General features: G+C 33.9%; 1 protein-coding gene across 2 annotated transcripts in view; it reads right to left on the reverse strand.

The window, feature by feature from the left end:
- Positions 1-596: 596 nt before the first annotated feature.
- Positions 597-27,688, reverse strand: part of mus201 (rad2 superfamily protein mus201) — a 45,260-nt gene continuing 18,168 nt past the window's right edge. The window contains exons 4-12 of one of the 2 annotated variants that reach the window (XM_069828140.1): positions 20,828-21,039; positions 19,726-19,921; positions 19,400-19,613; positions 15,238-16,700; positions 15,060-15,158; positions 12,647-12,860; positions 8,414-8,659; positions 8,039-8,226; positions 597-2,122 (exon numbers count right to left, since the gene is read on the reverse strand). In XM_069828140.1, the coding sequence (XP_069684241.1) occupies positions 1,604-2,122; positions 8,039-8,226; positions 8,414-8,659; positions 12,647-12,860; positions 15,060-15,158; positions 15,238-16,700; positions 19,400-19,613; positions 19,726-19,921; positions 20,828-21,039 (3,351 nt within the window). In that variant the 3' untranslated portion in view covers positions 597-1,603. Of the gene's footprint in view, positions 2,123-8,038; positions 8,227-8,413; positions 8,660-12,646; positions 12,861-15,059; positions 15,159-15,237; positions 16,701-19,399; positions 19,637-19,725; positions 19,922-20,827; positions 21,040-27,688 lie in introns of those variants that run through there. The other variant, XM_069828141.1, reaches the window with a different exon arrangement.

The raw sequence follows: 27,688 nt of genomic DNA on the forward strand, positions 1-27,688 counted from the left end.
CATAAGCCTGCATAGCTTGCAATGATATAAAACTTACATTGCAAAGAAAAAGGTACAAGAAATACAGTCTTATCCAGAATGATAAGGATTCACCAATTGTGAGGAAATCGTTATGTTTCTATGAAGCATTAGGTAACATCACAGCTACTGCAGTATTACTCTAGCATGCGCAGCCTGCACTTCTTACCTTTCTATCCCCTCTGCTTTACTCAGATGCTGACATGCGACAGTGCACTGCACTGAAAGGTTTATTTTAATTATTTTCGCATTTATTCAATTTAAATTCATGGCTAAACGGTTTCATTTGCAAAAAAAAATATGCAAGCAAGACATTATCTGTTCAGATTATTTTTACCTATATGCTTGTATAGCAATCAGCCATTTCTCTTGGGCCGTTACCACAATAGAGCACTGGAAACATTGGGCAAAGACTATATTTTTCCTGCTTACGGTGCTTGATTGTAGGAAATGTGTAATAAAAGTTTTGTTATATCCAGCATGTACAATCACCTCTTACATTTTGGTGCATTGGTCCCTTTCCACCCTGTATACAGCATAGAGGTATTTAGAATAGCAATGATGTATGCAGCACTGTATGAATTTCTATTTTTTCTTGCAATTTTATTTCTTACACTGTCCTCTATCATCACAGGAAGAATGACTGGTTCATACGTCTTGTAAGTGGGTGAAAATGCTATTCAAATACATGGTATGTGGTCCTTACAGTATTCTTTGGAACAGGGTAGAATTATGAGAATAGCAATGGCGTATGCGTCAGAGTGTCCCTTTAAATCTGCTGTTCTACCACAGAATGAAGCATTTAAATTTGCTCATTTTTAATATGCATGAAGTTTAAAATAATGAAACAGTAACTATTACAAAATTCTCATGTATTTTACAAAATCACACCAGTATTTAAATTTATATTTCACATTTATATCATACATTTTTTATCAACAATTACATTTTTCATCCAATTCTTGCTGTTAAGTGTTTATTTCTGTTTGGTTTCTTTTGTACAGACTGTAAAAGTTTTCCTTTATCAGAAGAGAGCCAATTGTTGATCCACAGGTTTATAAAATGAGACTTTACTGAAGCAAAAACACTGGATAGAGATGGCAAAATCAAATGTTTAGAATAAAATATTTTTTATTATGCAAAAACAAGGAGGAAAATGCTCGAAGAGAAGAATAAAACGGGAGCCGGATTCTGTTAAAAATTAAGGGCAAATACAGGCGATCCTGAGAAATATGGGAGAGTTGGCAGCCCTATAAGTGATGTCATGTGGTATCACTTGTGAGGTTCCGACCTGTCTCGGACAGTTGACTAAACAAACAAATTATAATGAGTTTCTCTTCTGTACGTAAAAATGGAATTAAAAAGCAGAATAAAAGGACAATAATATAAATAAGACTTATTGCATAAAACTTTCTTTAATATAAATTCATTGTAAGTAATTAATTTATATCTTTTAGATCAGTGTTGATGACAGTGTAATGAAATTCAATGTAGTTCATTTTCGATTTCAATGCATCACAAAACAACAAAATAAAAGAAGAGAAATAATACTGTAAAAGCACCATGTACGAAAATTTGAAACCTTTCATTCTGAGCTGCTACTACTCTCAGATAACTTTGCTTCTTTCAATATTTGTCTCTTTATCCTCTTCTGCCTTTTTGTACGATCCAGACCAGTTTTAGAAGTACGAAATACCTCTATTGCTTTTAGTTTGCTTTTTAAAGCATTTATTTTATCTCTTTCTCTTTGTGGAATGAATTCTCCGCTAATACTCTCTTCAGCAATAGGTACACGTGGTTCTGTGGCTGGTGTTACAGACACTTGTACACTTCCTCTGCCTGAACCTCTTCCTCTTCCCCTTCCTCTAACTCTGCCTCTGCCTTGTTCCGTTTCAACACCTTCTTGCCTGTTATCCACATTAGTAACAATTCGTCTTTTCTTTGATTGAGTGCTGTGTCTGTTTTCTGTGATAGACTCTTCGCTGTCGGAACTTGTTCCCTTCCCCAAACGATGAACAGCTTTTTTAACACGTTTACTTAATTTTCCTTCTGCTGCTTGAAGCTTAGGTATAACTTTGAAGTATGAATCCAATGACATTTGGTTCTGTAATCAAAAACACATATGGTAAGACTAGAACAAGTAACATTTGAGCCGTTCAGAGCAAAAGTGGTGTAAGTCAAAATTGCGTAACGAGGTTTAAAGTAAAAATTCTGTAAAATACAGTACAAAGTAGCAGTTAATATGTCCTTCGTGCTATCCACTGGCTACTAATATATTAAATAAACTGAATATTAATTGCTACTTTGCGCTGTATTTTACAGAATGTTTACTTTAACACTCATTACTCATTTTTGACTTACACCACTCCTGCTCTGAATGGCTCATTTATAGATATAAATCAGGTTATACTAGAAACAAAACACACAGAATAAAAGTTTCACTTAAAAATAATGTATTTTTAAGATATTTTATTAATCACTGATTCTAGTTCACGTTAACACTTTGTTTAAAAACTTAAAATTGTTTAGTCGTCACGTTAAAAGTGTTAAATTTTTTTAAAAAAGGTTATGTACCTTAGACGGCACGTTTCGACGCTGGTGCTGCGTCATCTTCAGTGTCCTACAAACTACTGTTGTTCCTGTTGATCTTGAATTCTGCCATTTGCATTCGTCAGTTGTAGGGGTGGGGGGTGTGTTGCTTTTATGGTGGGGGGAGGGGTGGTTGTTTGTGTGTGATGTATCTTGATATCGAACAATGTGTGGGTATTGAACTGTAATTGTGTATTAAGTACCGTATATGTTGTGGGTGTGTTATTGTATGTTTGTATATTTCGTATTGTTCTAAGATGTTTAACTGTGGACTTTTTGGTGTGATGTGTAGAATTTCCATATCTGTTTCTATATTACTGTAGTCTTGATTATTGTTGATAATATTGGATATAACCCTAACATGATAGGCACACTAATAAAAAAGGCAAAATAAAAACAGAACAAACCAACACAAACACCATGTGAGAATAAATACATAACATTAACATATCACAATACCAATACTTACAAAATTGCAATTTCATTCAGAAAACTAAAATACAAGATAGCATACAAAAAAGTAACACAACACAGAAATATCTAAATAATCACATCAAACATTCAAATAAATATAATTCAACTGGCGTTAGAAACTAAAATGCAATAGTTGCCCACATTTTTACATAGGACAGACAGGAAGATCCTTTCAAACAAGATATAATAAACACATTAAAGCTATAACCAAACCCTACATCACATCAAATTATGCTGAACATATTATCAACAATAATCATGACTACAATAATATAGAAACAGATATGGAAATTCTACACATCACACCAAAAAGTCCACAGTTAAACATCTTAGAACAATACGAAATATACAAACATACAATAACACACCCATAACATATACTTAATACACAATTACAGTTGAATACCCACACATTGTTCGATATCATGATACATAAACACACAAACAACCACCCCCACCATAAGAGCAACACACCCCCACCCCTACAACTGACGAATGCAAATAGCAGAATTCGAGATCGACAGGAACAACAGCAGTTCGTAGGACACTGAAGATGACGCAGCACCGGCATCGAAACAGACCGTCTCTCTAAGGTACATAACCTTTTTAAAAAAATTTTAACACTTTTAACATGTGGACTAAACAATTTTAATGGAGAAAAATTCGCTCCAATGCAGAGAATCGAACCCGGGACCCCCAGTTCTATGCACTGGGCGCTCTAACCACTGAGCTACGCCGAAGTTCAACTCACCGCACCGGATCGAATCTCTCTCTTTTGATTCTTTTTCCTTGTGGTAACTATCACAGATAATTCTGTAGGACCAAAAATTAATCTTCACATAATTTTGAAGATGAACAATTTTTTAAAACCCAAAATCTTTATTAAACGATGGACTTTAAATGACGCCATAAGTAAATATCCTGCAGATTGAGACCAAGAGAACGAGCAGGCCAGGACACTGCCTCTCCTTGTTTAGGAATCACTCACTCAGCATGTGATGTTTCATCGTGCATTAGCAACAAACGATGTATAACACAAAATGAAACTTCTTCCAGCAACTCATTTAAATATTCGGTCAAAAAATCATATTATAATTCTCCAGTGAGTTTGCCATAGGCAAAATACAAAGCCCAATAAATCTGTTGACAACTATATCTGTCCATATATTAATGCTCAACTGCTACAGCTTTCTTGGTTCCAAAGTGGAATGAAAATTTTAATCAGCTCATTGATAAAAACTAACAATTTTAAACATTACGGCAGACAGAAAACACTGAACCTGAACAAATATCTGCAATAAGGCAGTACAAAATGTTTCTTGGGACAAAATATCAGCTTTACCTTGTCCTTATGTGCTTTGCACATTGTATGGATAAAGATTTCTTTTTACTTTTATGATGCTTCATCAACTGTGATGGCCATCTAGCATCTGAGTGAAATGAAGATGATAATGCCAATGAAATGAATTCAGGGTCCAGCGCCGAAAGTTACCCAGCATTTGATCTTAATGGGTTGAGGAAAAACCCCGAAAAAACTTCAACAAAGTAACTTGTTCCACCAGAACTTGAACCCGAGCCTGCTCATTTCATGATCAGACATGCTAACCATTACTCCACAGCTGTGGATCTAGATAAAGATCTGTAAGGATCTACACTTTGGCATGTGATCCAAATTCTAATTTGCTTGACGTTATTTGCGTGAGGTTAGTAATACAGTAAAACTTAATTTATACAAAAATTTGAAGTTTGATATTTCAGTCTTTGACTTATTTCTTACATCAGAATATCAACAAAGTTATTTTTGCTAATACATGTTAGTGAACGTTTTCGCCCTTATTATGGGCATCATCAGACAAATGTGTGGATATCTATATATATGAAGAGTCCACTGCAAGAATGATGTATGTCATTTGGAATGCATTTTGCAGGAGAAGCAATTGAAAGTTTGAAATGCTTAGCGCTCAAAGCTGAACTGTGATTTTCCGATCATTACTGGACAATGACTATCAGTGTTAATGCCATATAACTTTCTATGTACATTCTATATGTCTTAAGCTATGCATTGACAGTCTTGATTCATTTTCGACAAGAAAGTGACATCCATCATTCTTGCAGTGGACTCTTCATATGGTAAATAAATCCATATTACATATTGCAAAAAGTTAAAAAATTTTAAAAAAATTTAAAAAGAATCCTTGAATTGAAAAAATGAAGATTAAAAATAATTAACAAGAATTAGATATAAAACTTATTTGAAATTATGCATATTTAATAACATACTAAAAATTGTTTATGTGAGATAATAAATTTTACGAAATACATGCTTTTCTGTCTTTACTATGTTATGGGTAGATTATTGAATATGTACTTTACGCAGTGATTATATGAATGTGAAACAACCTGTAAGTAATCACTTGTTTATCTTGTTTATTTATTAATGTGGAAAAAAATTAAATATGCATACTTTTTAAAAAAATGAACAAGAAATGTCTGCAAAAGAATTCTGTGATTACATATTTAGAAAAATCAGTGACGGAAAAATATAACTAAAATCATGGAATAAGTCAAAGATGGAAATATCAAACTTCACATTTTTGTATTATCATTATATGATTACTGGAATACACACACAAATGAATTCAAAATTCAAATTAATTTATACAGTTTATGGGGGTCTGAAGAAAAAAACGTATAAGTGATTGAAGTTCTGGCTGATATGTATATCTATTATCAGACAGTACATCTCACTTGATATGTATCAAAGGAAGAACAATGAAATTGTTTGTATATCATCTGAGGTCTTATTGGTGTAATATGTTATTAGTCAGCAATGAATGCAATGGAGGAGAAAGAAACTGTCTTTCGTTCTTCCTTAAAAACATTGTTACAATAAAACAATTGATTATACTAATTAGTAACGCATTCTTACAGTTGACATTAAGGGTCCTTTCAGACGAAGTCACTTTAGAAGCTCTGCACCTTCTGAATAATAGATATAAATGGGGCCTTCACATGCAGCCACAGCCACAGAATAGTGGCACTGAAAACGATCTGAGTAGTTTGGCTTTGCCACTAAAAGTGGCGCTTCCCATCACTATATCAGGAATTCAACGATATATTTCACATGAGGCCACTATTTTAGTGGCACATGAGTGATACATCTGTCACGCTGCTAATGGATAACTGTTTGGCCACCAATTCCTTACTCAACCATGACAGTAGGCTATTGTGCCACGTTGGCTTTTTTTTTTTTTTCGAATTTCACTGCTAAAAACTCTGTAAATGATTTCTTAAACACATAAAAGTATGAAAAAAAAAAATTTTATAGTCCTGATATAAATCCTCAAATAAAGTATGAAATAGTTCTTGATTTTTTTTTTTTTTTTCCCCAAAACCAATGAATGGACCCAAACTTTTCTTCTATTTTTACATCTAGTCTTTCTCCTTATGGACAAAGTTACAGAAAGTATATCTCTCTCTATGTTCATGTTCACTGGAAGACTGAAAAATTCTCTACAAAAATTTAGTGTATTAAGTAGGGCTTCAAACGCGCATTCACAGCACTACTAACGAGCCACTAGTCGCACTGCTAAGTTGCCTCATTTGAAGGGACCCTAAAATTGAAGTTCCATGCACTTTTGTAATTGACATTGAAATTGAAACTTCACATCAATTTAAAACATTCAGATTATGAACAAGCACAGATGCTGCAGTTGAGAACAATTTATAACTAAGGGTAGTGACTTTTGTCTGTATGGGCTATTCCATCTCAAATTGACCGAAATATAGAGAAAATTGATCTTGCAATTTTTAAATACAATGAAACTTTTTCTGTCCGTAGACAACTATGATACAATGCTTTGTGCAAAGTTTGAGGCATCAGAACTTCATAGTGTTTAAATTTAAAATATTTAAATTTATCGTATTTTCATAAAACTAGCAACTTTAAACTGTTGTGGCTCCGAAACCCTTTCACCCAATGATCAAAATCATGGTTTATTTTGATGCTGAAAAGTTAAAGTTTATATTGACATGTAAACAGTTTTTCTTACTTTTTCTGGAAATGGAGAAATTTAGATTTTTCTTAATTAAGACACCTTTGCCCACGAAAAAATATTTTTAAAATATATATTTAGATTCCACATTGAAAGTACAAATAAACACGCATTTTTTACTGGTGCAACGTTAATAAGAAAGTATTGAAAAATCAAATCAAGAAAATAAATAGTACGCGCGTGAGCTAACCAGCTGACTGTGCGGCGGGAGCTAGCCTAGGCAAGCAAGGCCAGGAGACATAAACACATGATGTTTCGTCTAGTAGCGCATAGCTGGGCTAGCTTTATCACAAGTTTTTATAAACACAGGAGTAAAATGATGCCCAATGCTTATCTTCAGCTCTCGGCCAGTTCGTGCGGTACTGCGCCGTTAAGTCTAGGCATGTGAATATAATTTATTTAATACCCTCAAAACATATTGCCATACTACTAACCAAACAATGCCGAATCCCTCTTAATAAAGCAAGGTTTCTTCTCAATATTTTTTTACATTTTTACAAATGGGCAAAAAGCCTAAAAGTAAGTAAAATCAGATTATCTGTCTCTATGTATAAAATAAAAATAAGGATTACTTCTTATCATAACCTACCAAATGTCAGCTTCAAAATGAGCTCTCATTCAATGTTCTCATTCAATGGTTCCAGAGTTCTGAGCACTGAAAGAGGCTTGTTTTTCTAAAATACGCTAAATTTGTCACCCAACAATGCGAAAACCATTTGACTTTCGATAGTAAATTTTTGCAAATGCACTCTCCTCAGCACCTTGAATAAATAGAGAAAAAATTAGAGTATAAAAAAAATTGCGAGGTTTTTTACTGATCGACTTCATGTGGAATAGCCCGTATATATGACGAAAACAGTGACACCAATTCTTTCAATAATTCCTTGTGTAATAATACATACTTTTCTTTCTTCAAGTTTTTTCATAATAGGCAACAAAATTTCATCCGTTTTACTTCTGGACCAGCCAAATTTCCGTTGTGCAAAGTCTCTGAGAGATGTTAAATCTGGTAATCCCCAAGAAAACGTCTCTCTTGATTCATCTACTTTTGGGTGGAGATATGCATCTACAACTGCCACACTTGGAAACCCTAGAAACAAACATATATTTGAATACATCAATATAGTTCACCAAATTTCCCACTAATTGTGCCTATACAAATCATTTTTATACTTCAATACAAGTAACTAACTAAAGGGAAAGTATTTTTTACAAGAATAAATTATAAATATATAAACATTTTTAAACTGTTCGAAACATATTAGATGCAATGGTACCTTCAACAAACTGCAAGTCTCTCAGTTTGTTTTTCAGTGGAGTTCTCCCTGGTCCCACGGTCATCCCATTATTCCACCATACTCTGAAATTCTGAAGTCCTTTCAAAATCTCATTGGTCTCCTCACCATTGGTAGGGAATGCTGCAAGAATCTCAAGAGCGGTAACTGGTCCAACTCCTTGAAGTCCTGGGGTGTAATCACTACCAACGAGAAGCGCAAGCAGTATCATTTGCTTTCGTTCAAGCTCTGCAAAAGAGACATTCCTCTTTAAAGTTTCCTGTAATGATAAAAGAAAATTCTTTATAAACACCATTTCCTGCTTGTTTTGCATGCCCTCCCGCTCTCTCCTACAGAATGCAGTGCCTGCCGGTAAATTTTATTCTGCTTTCGTGATTACTTAAAGTAGATTTTTGAAATGATGACTGTTTGCCTATATATTTCTCGGAATTCAGTGGAGTTCTTACGTTAAATTTTAATAATTCTTTTCCTGACATTTCCTTTACTTTCATCTAGAGAACAAGGATTAAGGATTATTCTCATACACTAGTCCATACATGGGCACAATTTTCGGTTACGTGAGGCACTTGATTTGAAATAGTTTGTTTACTAGGAGAGGAGACTGCAGAGTAGGATGGGAAATATAAACTGCTGTGATCTGCATCACCTTATCATAATCGCTAAGGCGGTCAGTGGCGAATTATTAGGAAAGCGCTTGGTTAACGTCAGAGACTCGAAAACTTTTATTCAATTTGGCAAATTAATTCGGCAGCTTTAATCATAAACCTCTTTACTATGTCTCCATCATTGAATTGATTTAAAATACAGGCGAGAAATTGCGTAACTAGGCAATAATATTCCATCACGTTGTCTACGTTTATTTTCTTGAATATTCTGGCGTTTATCAAGATTACTTAATAGATTTGCACGTTCTCGACCTAAAATAATTTCAGAAAATCATATTTCGTTTCCTACACACATTTAATATTTTTTTATAAATTTCTTTTGGAAATAATACGTACAAACAACATTTAATTCCTCGTACCTTTTAATGCAGCGTGTTTAAGGTATAATGTCGTATTTAGTATATTATGAAATGTTAAGATCATAAATTTTCTTCGGAATAGTACGAAAAATAACATTTAATTTGTCTTACCTTCTAATTGAGCATGTTTCTCTCCTTCTAAACAGCAAAAAAACTCTTCCTCCCATTTCTCATGAAATAATCGTTTTCTAATGCGTACACACTGCTTTGATAATGCCATTATGCCACAACTGATATTGCTTATGAAATTGATATAGAACCTGCCCACGCCTAAGAGCTGCGTGAGGGAGAAACGGGGACTGTTAGGTGATGTCACTCAGAGCGATAAGCTCTGTGAAGGTCAGTGAGGCATTATTTCTCAAGTGAGGCACAATGCCCATCAATGCACTAGTCCTTTCTCTTTCCCCACAAATAAAAATCATATGGATTCAAATCCAAAGACCTTGCAGGTCACAAACCAAATCAAATGAAGTGACCATCGAAGTCTTCATGGAATATGATCACTAGACAGCGGGAAAAAATGTCATTCGAATGTGAAGGTAACTACAACGCGAGTATTTTGTCTCGTCAAAGGGTGGTTGTTTACATAAGCACATTAGGTACACTAGAGGCGCGTGCAGGTATAATATTTGATTCCATCAGACCATTAAAATTACAATTACATTTGCTATGTATCTATCCTTCACATCCGTGGTTTAATCTATTGAAACCCAAAATGTTATTGTTTGCTACTGTATTCCTAATTCGATTTATAATTCCGCTGTAACACCCAAGTAAGAACTGTTTTCGTATCGATGATTCAGAAAGTGCCTGATATTTTGTGTACTTTTCTATAAATCCTTTAAAGTGAGGATTGTCCAACCTTCTGAATGGAATATTGCAATTTATCATCATTCGACACAAATCCTGGCAAAAGTCATATTTTCATATTTTCTTCTAACATATGAGCAACATTTTTCATGTGTTTCTGTGTATTACATTGATGTTCTAGCGATTATTTTGTTATCTTTTTTAATGCACACATACATAACCGACACTTAATTGTTTCACCAGTATCACTATTAAAAATGTCGACACCATATTCTTGTATTAAAGAATACACCCTATGTTTTTTAATATCTCTCTTCGGCATTATGATCACTTCACTGAACACAAATGAACAATATGTTTACGTATCTCAATGTTCTCTGTTCACGTACGGATGAGGACTGACTGAGAACGCAGAGTGGCAGTTGTTTTCGGTGTTCGTGTGGTGCTCTCTGCGGACGGTACCGTGTTGTAGCTACTTGGGATGAGTGCACCCTCATGCCATACAATACTTGTAAACCGTAAACATGACTTTTATTTGACATTCTTTCCGCTGTCTAATGATCACTAAATGATAATGTGTGCTGTGACTTTATCCCGCATAAATTATATTAATTACTTTATTTTTCCTTTAACTGAGCGAAAAATGTGATCAATATTGAAGTAAAAATAATAATATTGATAATACAAATTTGTTTTATCTATTTAGTATACCATACTGGGTCTTTTGGCAACCTTTAATGAAGGGCAGCTACACTTGTGGAATTTATATATACACCTTTAGGAGTTTAATGTCTATTTCAAAATATTGTATCCAATAATCCTGTGATTGCATCACACACACTGATTTTTTTGCAACATCCATGAAGATCGCTTAATGAATGTCTAACAAATAAACATTCGGTGTTAAAGATTATATCTCATTTTAAATGACAATGCTGCAGCTCATAAGAGTGGAATATCAATGGAGAGAGAGACTATACAATTTCTTTAGCTCAGTGACATCTGCATTATTTTGACTACCGGTACCTAATATCTTACCCATATAATGTACTGTACCCAAACATCCAGTAACTTATATAATAGATTTCCCTCACATGTTAAGACACGTAACAACAGTATGTTTAAGAAATCATTTAAAATTTAACAGTGTACACTGATAGTGCCATGAGTTACTGTATTCCAACAGCTAATAAAATATCTAATCTAATCTTCTGAAACATTAAATTTATATTTAGTAATGAATACTTTACTGTAAATTATATACTTAATGGGTATAGAAAACTTAGTACTAATTAGAAGAATAATCCAATACATTCAATTAATTATTTATTATGGCATTTAAAACCTTTAATACCAAAATTCTACCTCATAAATTCTTATTACGCCTTTTTCAATAGTATATTATCATATGGTATTTATATTTTGGGATATAGCAGTAGCATATCCAAGATTCTCATTCTACAAAAAAGAGCTATATGCATTTTAACAGGGTCTGCATATGATGCTCACTGTAGACCACTATTTATTCAAGAAAAAATTTTAACTGTCATATATATATATTCCAATGTCTAATAAAAATTAAGAAATACTTATCACCCTAAAACAGAAGTTCATCACTACAATACAAGGTACAATTATTATTGTCTTTCAGAACCTAGAGTTAGATTAAGTAAGTCCAAAAAATGGTTCAATTCTATTGCTATAACAATGTTTAATGAGTTACCACAAAAGGCACATGATGCAAGTTATATACAATTTAAATCTGTTTTGCTTAACCGGTTAATCAACCATCCATTCTATAGTATTAGTGAATTTCTTGACTCCACTGTAAATGTATTCTAAATTTATAAGCTGCATTGCTTTTTATTATTACGATTATTGTTAGTATTGGTTATTATTATTAATTCCAGTATTGTTGTATTCATCTGTTTCTATATTTTACGTAAATGTATTCTAAATTTATAAGCTGCATTGCTCTTTATTATTACGATTATTGTTAGTATTGGTTATTGTTATTATTAATTCCAGTATTGTTGTATTCATCTGTTTTTATATTTTACGTAAATGTATTATAAATTTATAGGCTGCATTGCTCTTTATTATTACGATTATTGTTAGTATTGGTTATTGTTATTATTAATTCCAGTATTGTTGTATTCATCTGTTTTTATATTTTATGTCAAATATTATTTTATATCTCTTGTAATTTAGTATATTTTATGTCTATTGCAACAAACTGTTGCTCATGACATTAATAAACGAGTCAGTGATTGAATTTAATATGAAAATGTTCACTTTTCTTTCTATGTAATAGCTTAAAAAAAATTCTACAGTTATCAGAGGTGGTTAAGCGTGAACAAAATGTATAGATACTGTCTTACTGAAATAATGCTTGATATCTGCAGCCTTGTAGTGCATAACATGTTTCTTTTGGTTGAAGAAGTTCTTGTACACTTTCTGTCCACCAAACAACCAAATGTCACTGTCATCAGTAATGGTGCCATCAGTGAGGGAGATGAGGTCCAAGAAAGCACACTGAGCTTCGGCTTCCATTGGTGCAACAATATACGGAACACCAAAGAGCTGCAGAAGTTCCTACTGGCACAATTATAAAATCAAGTCAACTTCCATACATCAAGACTTACATAAAACTAAGTATTTATAAGAACAATAAAACTTTTCATTACTCCATTAGTAACAGCAAATACAATAAAAACAATATTCTTTTAAATTTAAGAAACATAATACAGAATTACTATATTTTCAGAATCATCTGCTTTAAACAAGACAGGAAACAAGTAAATCGTTAATGCATTACATTATCATTCCGAATTCCAAATAAACGGACAATTTTAAGAACTACCGGTATTTAAAAAGGGTTTTGTCAAAAGTGTGCTCGAACATCATTTCATGCAGCTTTAAAATATGGTTACTGCACATCTAACAAGTAGAATGTAAAAATATTTCCCTGCACAAGCAGGAAACAATTTTGCTCATCACACATAGCCAGACCATCATTCCTTGGTAAAACATTTTGTTGTTTGCATGGACATTTATTTAACCTCTTAGCTGCTGCCAACAGCCTAATTTATTTTCTAGTTTAAATTGTGACTGTGATTCGTTCACTGGTTTTAACCAATAGGGAATTGATGCAGAAAAGTTCATTTGTTTGGTAAACAGAGAGCTGCTTTGTATAATTATACAACTTTCTTCTGGTGTGATGCTTTTTCCTGTAATTTAGTGTTCTTTCTTCGTATTTTCTCAATCAGATTTTTAGAAAATCAAAAATATAAAAAGGTAATCTTATGAAATTTTTAAGTGTTTTATAATATCGCAATTCCTGGAGATAATACTATAGAGAGTATTTTCTCATTACATGGATGCACCCAAAGATGCTTGTTGTCTGTATCTGTTTGATTTTTCTAAACTATACCACATCGTCGTCGTCGTCGTCGTCGTCGTCGTCGTCGTCGTCGTCGTCGTCGTCGTCGTCATCATCATCATCATCATCATCATCATCATCATCATCACCCTTACCCATAGCTACCACTGAAATACAACTAAAAGAAAATATGCTTTTACTCCAATCAAAAGTGCTTTTGACAAATGCAAGTTTGCTATATTGGTCTGCGACCAGCCTAAATAATAAAAGATACCTTACTCTAAATAAGAGATTATAAAATCATAAACATTACAACTTGCAGGTATCAGTAATTTTAATATTTTTTTTTTGTCTGCTTTCTAAGACATAAAACTATGGTATTTCGTTGCAAATTCATTTTCACACGAGAAGTTATACTGTATATGAGGGGCTCACAACCAAAGTGGACCAAGTCCACCAGTGGTCAGTCTCGGATGAAGAAAACTTAGATTTATTCATTGCCATAACAAACCAAGTTCTTAACTCATTTGTTGCTCTACGGAGGGCAGCATTTCCTATGGAAGGTGAAGGTTGCTAAGTGTGAGCCAGGAACTTTAAGACTCAGTTTTTCAAAATTATTCCAGAAGGACTTGGTCCACTCTGGTTATGAACCCCTCATATGTGAAAAAATAATCAATTAATCAATCTTCTTAATGTATCCAGCTGTTTGCTGACAACATAAAGTCCACTATAATCCACTGTAATCTATTCAGTTGTTGTTTTTCACGAGAAATGAGGGGTATTTTGATCGGTGTTCATTATAGATGCCTGTGGCTAGTAGCCAGAGTTGGGGTTGAGAAAAAATAACTTTAAGACTCAGTTTTTTTTAATTATTCCAGAAGGACTTGGTCCACTCTGGTTGTGAACCCCTCATATGTGAAAAAATAAGACAAGACTACTTTGATAAATGTTAAAATTATATTTTATGACATGGATGAATCAAAAGAATGAAAACATTGCATATGTAACTGTTCTGTTCTAATAATGGCATTACTAATATTATTTTCAGATATTATATGACAAACTACGTTCCATGTCAAAAGCCACTCTACCCAGGTAGCTAGCAAAATGACTTTTCATGTGAAGGACCTGTTTCCAAGTGCCAGTGAGTCAAATGGAATTTGTATTGGACAAAGTGTTTGAGGACTTGTTTTTAAATTTCATACTTTCTCCACAGATCATCAACATCCTTTTCCAATGTAGATTCACCTCCATGAAATGCACTACAGACAATATTTAAAATGACAAAGTGATAAACAGCTTCAGCGCATTATTCTTATAGGGAGAATCTTGGGTCGAAATGATCAATCAAATACAAGCCATTGGATTAAATAAAATTTAGATAGCCTAGTTAATATTTAATGCTATATTACCTGGGCTTCCATACACATTTGGTCAGTTATATTTGCTGCCAGTCTCTCTTGTTTGCCTCTCTCTACCAAGAGATCTTGGTGTTTCTCTTCAAGGGACATCTACAAACATAAAACCTAATTTCAGATTCATTAAATGTTAGTATACAACCATTTACTTTCTGAAATATATAATCTGTACCTGTAATTTTTTAAGATCTTCAGACGACACTGTTGATGGCGGCAAATTTTTCGAACTTCCACCTGTTTCTGACGAAGGTCTCTTGTCTAGCTCTAATTTATCTTCCACAGTTTCAATATTTGAATTTAATTTAATTTCTGATGCTGCAGAACTTTTCTCAGTACTTTCAACCTCGTTCACAATATTCATTTTTCGATTACTGTCTACATTTTTAATTAATGAATCAGTTCTTTTAAAATCATTAGCTTTATTTTTAATGCCTTCTGAATAAATAACACTTTTAGAAGAGTCCAAATCTATGTTTTTTCTAGTGTCACGAACTGTGGAACTGTCAGAGACATTTTCTAATGCTGTCTTTATTTTAGAATATGTTGTTTCTTTGGTCTCTGTAGCAAATATATCAGCAAAGATATCATCTTCAATTTCAGCCCTCTTGTCAGGTTGTATTAACACTTCTACAGTGCTCTTTGGGCCTACGAAAGATTTATTTTCATGAGGCAAAGTGTTTTCATTCATCACTTCAACAAACTCAGATTCACTGTCACTGTCACTTTTTAACTGTTCATTCTCTTTATCACTAATTGTATCTCTATTCTTAGCTACAGTCATACTCCCACTTGATATATTATTATCAGAAGCAGTTTTATTACTCTCAGCTCCTTGATCCTGCCTCAGAGAGCAACTATTTCTGTCGTCTGAAAACTTTTCCAAATGATTACTTTTTTCCACGATTGTTAACGTGTTTAAAGATTTAATACTGTCAGCTTTATTTTCGTTACTAACAATATTATCCATTATTTCTTCCGTTGAAGTATTTTTAGCTACAATATCGGCCCCCATTTTCGAAGAATTTAACTGAAGTGAAATGCTATCTTTATTGGAATCTGTTTCTATTGTAAAAGTTTTCTCTGTTACACCAGTATTTGTATTGTTGACATTTACTTTGGATGTTGTACTAGTGGTTTCTGCTACAGAAAATCTCTTATTCTGTATAGAGTGTTCCTGTGTACCACTGCAACCCGGTGTATTAGAATCTTCCACCCTCTTTGCTTTATATCCACTGATTCCTGATGTAGATGGCTGATCAGGTGCCACAAAGTGCTCACTACTCTGTTGATTTTCACTTTCCACAGCATTCTGGTACTGAATAACAGCCAGAATTTGCTCCTGTGTGAGTCCACTGTTCTCAAATATAAAATTCTGAGCCATTTTTAGGTTCATATTTTTACTTTCTATTTTCTCCTGATCTGGAGCTAAATCTTCGTCTGAATTTGATGTCCAATTACGCTCCAAGTCTTCCTCTTCTTGATAAATAAACTCTGATACTTCTTCCATATACTTATTGCAGTCATCTTCTATTTTAGGAGGTTCATTATTTTCTTCATTTTTAATTGGAGAGGAAACTTTAGGCTTGTTATCAGATGTTTCTGTTTTAGTCTTCGCCAGGATTTGCTTCCCTATGTCTGTAAAATGCATAAAATAAATTATTGTAATTTAGTTATAAGGAGATGGGGACAAATTCCATTCTTAAACCCTTCACTGATAGTGAATTGTGCCACTTTTGCTCTCAACATTTAAACCGGTCTAGATACTTGTATAATGCATTTGGGCTATTCCATCTCAAATCGACCGAAATACAGAGAAAATTTACCTTGCAATTTTTAAATACAATGAAACTTTTTCTGTCCGTAGACAACTGTGATACAATGCTTTGTGCAAAGTTTGAGACATCAGAACTTCATAGTGTTTAAATTAAAAATATTTAAATTTATCGTATTTTCATAAAATTAGCAACTTTAAACTGTTGTGGCTCTGAAACCCTTTCATCCAATGATCAAAATCATGGTTTATTTTGATGCTGAAAAGTTAAAGTTTATATTGACATGTAAACAGTTTTTCTTACTTTTTATGGAAATGGAGAAATTTAGATTTTTCTTCATTAAGACCCCTTTGCCCACGAAAAAATATTTTTAAAATATATGGTTAGATTCCGCATTGAAAGTACAAATAAACACATATTTTTTACTGATGCACTGTTGATAAGAAAGTATTGAAAATATCAAATAAAGAAAATAAATAGTACGCGCGTGAGCTAACCAGCTGACTGTGAGGCGGGATCTAGCTGAGGGAAGCAAGGCCAGGAGACAAACAGGTGATGTTTCGTCTAGTAGCGCATAGCTGGGCTAGCTTTATCACAGGTTTTCATAAACACAGGAGTAAAATGACGCCCAATGCTCGCTTACCTTCATCTCTCGGCCAGTGCAAGCGGTACTGTGCCATTCAAGTCCAGGCGTATGAAAATAATTTATTTAATACCCTCGAAACTTATTGCCGAGCCACTAAGCAAACAATGCCGAATCCCTCTTAATAATGCAAGGTTTTTTCTCAATATTTTTTTACATTTTTACAAATGGGCATTACATTTTTAGAAATGGGCAAAAAGCCTAAAAGTAAGTAAAATCAGATTATCTGTCCCTCTGTATACAATAAAAATAAGGATTACTTCTTATCATAACCTACCAAATGTTAGCTTCAAAATGAGCTCTCGATCAATGTTCTGCAGTAAATGGTTCCAGAGTTCTGAGCGCTGAAAGAGGCTTGTTTTTCTAAAATACGCTAAATTTGTCGCTCAACAATACGAAAACCGTTTGACTTTCGATAGTATATTTTTGCAAATGCACTCTCCTCAGCATCTTATATAAATAGAGAAAAAATTAGGGTATAAAAAAAATGCGAGGTTTTTTGCTGATCGCTTTCATATGGAATAGCCCATTTATTACATTGGCACATGTTGGATTCATAGCTATGTGGTCTAAGGTACACGATAAGTCTAGCCAACATATCATGCTAAAGATCGCAGGTTCGAAACTCAGCAACTGCAGTCAATAGAAGCCTGTAGTAAGGGATGAGGAGGATCCATGTAAAACAATCGATGTAATGGCATACATGGATGCTCACGGAGTTTCAGTTGACTGAAGTTGCAACCATTTTTTTTTAGAAAAAATAAAAAGCATTACAATAAAAAATTGAACTATTTCATCAGTTTCATTCATTCATTTAGTGTTCTGCCCAAGGGTAGGTCTTTCACTGCAAACCCATTTTAACAGTTTAATGTTTTCAATTTCACATGCAATTAAATAATATATTGAACACTTTTATTTGCTAATGCATATGTTCATCAATTTCCTCCAGTTGTGAAGAATGTACTCAGTGATGATGAGCTTGAAGGTAAGGCGGTGGTTTGGTTTCTTTTTTTGTTACGTTTTGTGTATTTACTTACTTGTTTACTTACTTTTTTTGTATTTACTTAAGTTACTTACTTACCTATTTATTTAAATTATTTATTTATTTTTTCATTAATTTATCTATTTTGTCTATTTTTCTATTAATCTAATATTCTATCCATTCATTTATTTTATTTAGTCATTCATTCATTCATTCAAACAGGCAGGAATTTAACAATTTCTTATAATCTTAGAGCAGGACAATATTAAATATACTAATAACTAACAACTGGTTTGAATGTGGCAATTTTGAAATTAATTTTTGAACAGAAGAAAAGTGAATTTTATTTACGGTCAATCCCTTGTGTTTGGAAGTAGGCTATGCTTACTAGCGACATCTATAAGCTATTAAGAAGCGAAAAAAAGTCTTTAACATAGCTTTCTTTCTAAAGGGAAGTAAAATCTGATCTATGGCATAGATTTACGACAAGTAAAAGAAATCTGAGGTAAAATTACTAGCTAGCTGTTCCTTATCCCACCATATTTCCTGCTTTGCAGATAGATCTCATTACAGGCGGATATTTTTATTAAAACTGCATGAGACTATAAATGCTTATGGCGTAGAAAGCAGGAAAAAGATAAACAAATGGTAGCAAGTAATATAGCTTCTCCGATCACAGAATTTAAGGAACCATTATAAATGAGACAGAGACAAAAAAACTGGATAAAAATAGCTACAATTTGAAATTTCTGGATTATATTGGAAGTAAAATGGAAAAGAATTCATGCCAACTAATCCCCATTACCACTGGAACACGAAAAATAATATCCTCTTTGTCTATCCCTTAAAAGCAAAAAGTCTGTCTGCTATATGAGATAACTGCAAAAGGTGAAGTCTGCAATTAGAGGTTAAGTTTGTCAGAACAATATGAAGTTACCTTTCACATAAAGATATCTTGTAGTCTCATCAGAAGCAATTCTCATCCCAGCTTTACTTTCTGTGACAACTCCTTGTTCACTCAGCAGCTCCTCCAGTTCACCCAAGCTGAGAGATCTACCACCCATCTCTTTCTCTGCGTCTTCAAGAGAGACTTGAACAGAGCGACGCTTGAGCAAACGAGACATTTGATAGTTTGAGAAGTCACCGGATTCCTATCACCACAAAGACACCATTACTATTAGAAAGAGAGATGAACACACAAACTGAATGAGAATGTGAAATTACGAATCTTTCAAGCTAATGATCTAGCCCGATGAAGCATACCTTTGGCATTTCATGAAGTCTTCCCCATGAACTTTGCTTTCTTGTTTCCTTTAGTTCACTGAGAATATCATGTCGTACGTCTGCAGGCAATGATTTAAAATACGTGCTGTTCACATCTATTGCATGCAAATCTGTTGTAGACCAATTCTTGTGAGTATGCATTTCCTCCTCTGAACTCACTGTATCTTCTTCAGTTCTTGAAAAAAAAAAAAAATATATATATATATAAATCTGTTATAAAAGTACAATTCTACCACAACAAACTAAGAAACCAAAGCTCCTTGCATTAGGCTGTTTCTAATTTCCATCTTGCTATTTATTGAGAGAACAATGATTATTAGAGGAGAAAAACTCACTCCAGCACCAGGGATCGAACCGGGTCCTTGGTTCTAAGTACCAAGCATAAAATACTATATATATGAATCAACCATAATCTAAAAATCCATGTTTTGGCACTTACTTCCTTTTGCCTTCTGATGCAAGAGGTATATCATGATAGTACCACAGTCTAGTATATACAGTCACGAAGCTCAATATGTAGAAATATGCATCCATAGATAGTTGCTAACCACTAGGATCGCTACTATCGCCTCATTACAGACAATGCGAAATAGTACCTGCACAGTCTATTGTTTCTAGTACCCTCAAACTCAAGCTTCGTGACTGTATATAGTAGACTGTGATAGTACATTATTCTACAAAGCAAACACAAATATATGGATATCGGCAAAATTCTAGAAAATTATTGAAGATACTATTTAAATTCGAATAAATGAAATTTTCAGACAATCCTTCAAAATTTTTATATTAATAATTTTGTATTTAACATTTTTTCTCTATGTTTTCTTATCACAATCAATTAGCTGCATACAAGAGATGCGCTAATTTCACTGTCTATTGAATGACCATAATGTTAAAGTATGTAAATAAATTACAGTATATACAGTTGCAACAAAAATGTCTATCAAGTGTAATGACTAATGAATATGAAAAAGAGAGATATTTGATAATTTTAAACAATTTGGTGCTATGTGCATCTATTTACAAAAATTATTATTTTGATTAATCAAAATAAAGACTAAAAAGAATAACAATGAAATACTCTAATCTTTTTTCTTCTTCATCTTTCTTCTCTGGAGGCAACTCAAACATATCTGGCTCTTTCCGGTGTATCATTAAATTGAGGTCTGCACTGTTGGTAGCATTGCCAAGAACACGCCTCAAAGCTGAATGTTTAACGAGATTCTTCAGCAATTGTTCACGAACTTTAATGGCTTCTAGTTCAGCTTTGCTTTTGTGTTGACTTCTCGCAGCCTGTAAAAAGAGAAATAAATTTTCATGAAGTGTTAGGAATACGTAGTTTAACATATTGAACAGCAAAGAAAAATTACGATCTTTATGGCCACTATAATTAACCCTAAATAGTCGCACGGTCACATATATGTAGGGTTACCATCCATCCGGCAAAAGGAGGACATTTCCTCTTTTTATATCATTTTAGCCTGTCCGGCAGGCATTAAAAAAAAAAAAATTTGAAATGTCCGACATTTCGCATTTCAACTAGAATTAATATTAATATTGAACAATGTGCGATATTATGCACAGAATATCTAAACAAATGGTGAAAACCTAAGAATGAATTTCACTGCTTTCAATGATTGAAGCTGAAGCACATAAAAAAACATAAAATATGATGACCTATTGACATGCATTGAATTCTTACACTCTAAAAATGTCACTATTCATGATTTTATCAATTTTATTCTGTAATATACAAAGATATGCCAATCAAGTTAATTTGGACAAAGATTTAAGTTTAGATAAACAATGGTAAAAATTCTTCAATTCCAGTAGTTCTGAGTAGCATTGAAACTTTCTCAGAACTCTTAAAAATATGTCAATTCTATTTATTTATCCCAAGTCACAATGGAAGTGTTGAGAGAGTACTTTCCCTAATATGTGCTCAAAGGACAGAAGAACGAAATCGCATGCTAATGGAGACAGTCAGAGGTATCATCATGGCGAAATATAATTTCAAGGACATGTCCTGTGAACAGTTCCATAGTTATTTGTTACAAGATAGAAGTTTGTCTCTTCAGGCTCTTGTGCACAAAGTGGGCTACACCGATAAGTAGGGTACAGATGTAATACTGCTCCAGCAACTAGTGAGGGAACTAATTAAAGTGAGCCATTGTTTTTATCTTTAATTTTGTTCATACCAGTTTTTAAAAAGTCCTCCTTTTTTCAGCAATGTCCTCTTATTTTAGATTCCATGTCCTCCTATAGAATTTCTTCTCATGGTAACCCTACATATTGTGACAGCGACGTGAGATTCGAACTCACGACCAGCGTCCCGCAAGAAAGCAGATCGCGCGGAGCACTTTGGGATGGCGCGCGGCAAAGAGGGGAAAGGGCCAACGCGGCGAGAGAGTGGAGAGAGAGTGCGCGCGCATCTGGTGCTGGTAGAGAGGAGAGGGCTCGGGATTTTTCTGGAGTGCCATCTCTAGAGACGCGTGGAACCTTCGAGGCTACGTCGCTGTGGTTATAAATTACGGACGCGAAGGAACGACAGCAGTTTTCCAGTTTTCAGTTGATTAGTCAGCCAGTCAGTGAGAAAGCCAGAGCAAGCAAGCCAGTCTTGTGTACCGGAGTTCGACTCGAGTGTGCGTCCGCATCTGCGTCAGCATCCGAAGGCCTGAGTTCGAGTGCAGTGGACCGCAGTTGGAGGGACCTGAGTTCGAGTGCAGTGGACCGCAGTTGGAGGGACCCGAGTTCGAGTACAGTGAACTGTCTCTGAAGGTCTGTGGTCGAGATACTGTGAACTCGAGTGACTGAGATAGAAGAACTGTGAACTGAGAACTGGTAGTTCTGATTTGTAAATAGTGCTTTGTAAATATTAGTTAAGATTAACAGTTCATTGTTGTGCGTAATAGTCCAAGTAAATTGTCATTGTCGCCGGTGGAGTGCTATAACGAATACTGTGTTGAGTGAAGATCCAATTGTTGACGAGAGCGTTTAAGGTGAATTGTAGAAAGGAATTACTGTTGTGACGAATAAATTACATTGTTGTAACTAATAAAATTCACAATATGAAGGGTTCAGAGCCAAAGTGGACCAAGCACCATTTATTAAAAACGGAGAAAGCAAGGGTTAAAGTTAAGTAAATACCATAGTTTAATGCAGATTGACATATCATTTAGTTTTAATGTGTATACTTTATATTACTTGCTATATGTTTCCACTGAATTATGGTAATAACTTCAATTTAACTCTGGTTTTCTACGGTTTTAGTAAATGGCGCTTGGTCCTCTATGGTTCTGAACCCTTCATATATGGAGCTGTTAACTCGGTACATTATTGAGTGAGCTTGTATTTCTGAAACTTTCATTACCTTTCTTAGAAATGGTAAGGCAACAATAACAGCAAACATGTTTGAAATCGGAATTTGCATACTCGAGATAATAACAGTTTAAGTGATGTGGAGTGATGCCAACACCCCGTGCTCCAATTGTAAATAGTGACAGTGACTAAACTGACTATACTTGTATAGCAATAGCAATGGATGTTAAGTAGTGACTGTGCGCACAGAAAAATCGAGAAAGTGGTCTGGAAAGGAAGATAAAAAGTAAATTATGATTAGGGGTGAATAGACGTTCAAATACTTTGAACACTACATACAAAATGTTTATACAGCCAGTGCTGACATACTGCGGAGAAATTTTAATTACTTCACCTTTCATAAACGAAATAGAAATGTTCAAAACCCTGCTCTCAGACTCATTACTGGTGGAATCAAAACAACTCCAATAGATTCTATGAGATTCCTCACTAATATTAACAGCATCAAAATGACAATATAAGAAAAAGCAATGATTCAATATCAAAAACTTACCAGATTACCAGGAAACAATTGGCATTCATACAGTCCTCTCTGTAGATTGAAAACTCAAAAAAGTTTCATATCCATTGTTCAAGAATTAAAACAGAAAATCAATATCCCGAATTTAAAAGAAAACTTACAAATTAAACCAAACCCTTTAACTCTATTAAATATAGAATATAATCTAAATTTAACAAACGAAATACTGAAATCAGAAGTAAACATTGAAATAATGAAACAATTGTCTTTAGAGACAATTAATATTAGGTACCCTCCACAAAACTGGCTTCATTTATACACCGACGGATCCTTGATCTCCAGAGAACAAGGTGCCGGTGCAGGTGTTATGTGCTGTCTCTTCTCACTTTATAGATCTCTTGAGTATGGAACAACAAATTTTGATGGAGAAATCATTGCAATAAGTGAAAGTCTCAGGAATCTTCTATGTCACATCAATAAATTTAAGAATGCAGTTATATTGTCAGACTCCAAGGCAGCTATTCTATCAATAGTCTCTAAACATGCACCTTCATTTCAAACAGCAGAAATAACTAAAATGCTTTCTCAATTAATATCACTCAATAAAAGAATTGTATTCCAATGGATACCATCCCATTGTGGAATCCTGGGAAACGAGAATGCAGATGCTTTAGCAAAGAAGGGCAGCACTGCTACTTACAGACCTGTTACTAAATCTACATATTACTCTGTGAAAAGATTTATTAAATCTACATACAGTACTTAGACTTCAATAAACAAAATTTGATAACACAATCTCAAGGGAAAAAATGGAACTTTCTGCATCATAATCCACAGTTAATTCCCGATTTACCACGAAAATCGTCTGTAGCTACATTTAGATTGGCAACAGGCCATGATTGTTTGGCCAAACACCTGCATAGAATTGGAATATATCAGTCCCCTAATTGCCCATTGTGCAACTCAAACCAAGAAATGGATTCGGAACACCTCAAAATCTGTGCTTCATTGGCTGGCCATGATAATATCTTTGAAAAATATTGGAGTGCAAGAGGTCAAATGACTTTATTGTTAAATGCCTGGCATTAGAAAACAAGAACATATTAAATGTGAATCAATATTGAAATATTACCAATACTGTACATTAATTAGGCCTAAAACATCGTGGTAGATATTACAGTACGTATTTCATGTAGTTGTATAAATAAAACCAGAGTAATATTTTAATTGTTCACTAAAAACTTAGCAGATAAGAACCCATTACATTTGGGGTGTCAGCAGCACCTCGTGTAACTCTTAATATTACAAAGTTAGGTGCGACTGCGAGTTAAACATTCCACATTCATTGGAGACTTACTGTATTACAAAATCACGTTTTGTTTCAACATCTGTCCAATACAACAGTTATGCTACCTTCCTCTACATCCTCACATTAGGTTAAAATATCATATTATGTAGAGTCGATTCTGGTTGTCAAGTAGTTACTGTTCGCCATTATAGCCTATTCAAAGTTCATAGGTTCAAACCTCACCTAGGGCGATGAATTTTTAAAAAAGATAATAAAATACTGAGGAAGGGAGGGAAAGTTGGGAGGCACAGCACTTATTGTGCATTTAAGGCACAAAAATGAATTTGTCTCTAAATGAGAGGGCTTCAAGTAAAATTTTGCGATTGTTCCTTGGTCACGTCAAAATTCAAATCTACTTAGTCACAATCCTTAACTGTACCCTGTCATCAGATTATGAATTTCACAATAAACGAGTCTCACTTTAAAAATAAAAGTTCTTCACATTGCCAGTCTCACAGAGATAAAAGAGAGATTAATCAATCAAATTTGTAGATGTATATTTATACATAGGTAGGATAACGTTGTGAAACTTGGACTCTCACTTTGAGAGAGGAACAGAGTTTAAGGATGTTTGAGAATAAGGTTCTTAGGAAAATATTTGGAGCTAAGAGGGATGAAGTTACAGGAGAATGGAGAAAGTTATACAACGCAGAACTGCATGCATTGTATTCTTCCTGACATAATTAGGAACATTAAATCCAGACTTGTGAGATGGACAGGGCATATAGCACGTATGGGCGAATCCAGAAATGCATATAGAGTGTTAGTTGGGAGACTGGAGAAAAAAATACCTTTGGGGAGGCCGAGGCATAGATGGGAGAATATTAAAATGGATTTGAGGAGGCTGGGATATGATGATAGAGAATGGATTAATCTTGCACAGGATAGAGACTGATGGTGGGCTCATGGGAGGGCGGCAATGAACCTTCGGGTTCCTTAAAAGCCATTTGTAAGTAAGTAAGGATAAGGAAAAATGTGATAAGATAAAATAATAAAATGGTGTGGACACGTAAAAAGGATAAAAGAAGATAGATTTCCAAATAAAATTTTAGAATGTGTTCCACTTGACAGAAAAAAAAAAAAAGAGGACAATCAAAACTTACATGAATGAATACGTGAGAAACGTTGTTTGTTGTTTGTTGTTATTGTTTAGTCAACTGTTCGAAGACAAGTTTGAACCTCATAAGTGACATCAATACGGCATCATTCATGAGGCAACTAAGCCAGGTGATAGGGTGTCCAGTTCCTTTCCTCCTTACCTCGCGTTAATATTATTAAATTAATGATGTAGCCTGCTTAAATTCTGAAAGCGAAACACTAATATTATGGTACCAGAACGTAAAAACAGAACTGTTGATTACGATGATGTGGTGGTAGCAGTAGCAATAAAAATGGTTATTTTTTAAATTTATTTTAGTTGGTTATTTAACGACGCTGTGTCAACTACTAGGTTATTTAGCGTCGATGAGATTGGTGATAGCGAGATGATATTTGGCGAGATGAGGCGGAGGATTCGCCATAGATTACCTTGCATTCACATTAAAGTTAGGGAAAACCTCGGAAAAAACCCAACCAGATAATCAGCCGAAGCGGGGATCGAACCCGCGCCCGAACGCAACTTCAGACCACAGGCAAGCGCCTTAACCAACTGAACCACACTGGTGGCAAAATTATGGTGGTGGTAATAATAATAATAATAATAATAATAATAATAATAATAATAATAATAATAATAATAATATGTGGATAGACTAGCCCTAGTAGGTATTTGTCCATCTTATGAAGTTCCAACTATTCATGCTATCCTTTTCTTCATCTGATCAATAGCCGAACCAACTGAAGATTATTGTCGAAATATGGACGTCAGTCATTCTTCCGAATTATTATTTTCGTTTTACATTCTGTTTATTCGCATACCAGAATTGTTTCTCTTACCTAAACAGAAATTGTATATCCTCCAGTGTTTCTAAATATATTTTATATTTATTTTGTTATTTCAATTTTTTATCGAACAGAAACAAGAAACATATTTTACGAATGAAAGAAAAACACTACCAAAATAAATAGTTGCTATCTAATTTTCCTGGGGTCTGAATACTTTAAACTTCGCTTGCTGAAATAATAATAATAATAATAATAATAATAATAATAATAATAATAATAATAATAATAATAATGGCCAGTGTCATGCTGATTCGATCTGACGAGATTCGTAGTGTGTGTCTTCTATTGTATATCGAAAAAGAGGAAGGAATTATTGTCTATGGGACAACTTAGTAATGATATAAAAACCTCAATATATTGTTATTATTGTTGTTATATTCTCCACTTTTCATGTATACAAAAGCACAGAAACACAGGTTCTAAATGTATTGTGAATATTTCGAAATTCGGGATATCGTAATGTCTTCCAAATCCTTGATACGAAAGATATAAGCACTGTATTGCGTCATTATAACTTTCTTTGGTTATTTGCAAGCAAATTAGTTAACCAGTACATGTTATGTCTGTGTTATTGAACATCATTAATTCGCAAAGCACATTCAGCATGCAAGGTCAGTGTTTCACTTCAAATACTAAATCCATGATGTCATACATTCTGTAAGAAATGAATACCGGTATAAAAAAATAAGACGTAAAAAAGAAACGACGTTGCATAACACTTCCTGCGTAGAGGACTAAAATGTTAATGTTATATCCAAAGACGTTGTAGTTATATATCGGTTATATCAGATATTTTTCTATCTACATTTGCG

The sequence above is a fragment of the Periplaneta americana genome, chromosome 6 (genome assembly GCF_040183065.1).
Source record: "Periplaneta americana isolate PAMFEO1 chromosome 6, P.americana_PAMFEO1_priV1, whole genome shotgun sequence".
NCBI classification, from domain to species: domain Eukaryota; kingdom Metazoa; phylum Arthropoda; class Insecta; order Blattodea; family Blattidae; genus Periplaneta; species Periplaneta americana.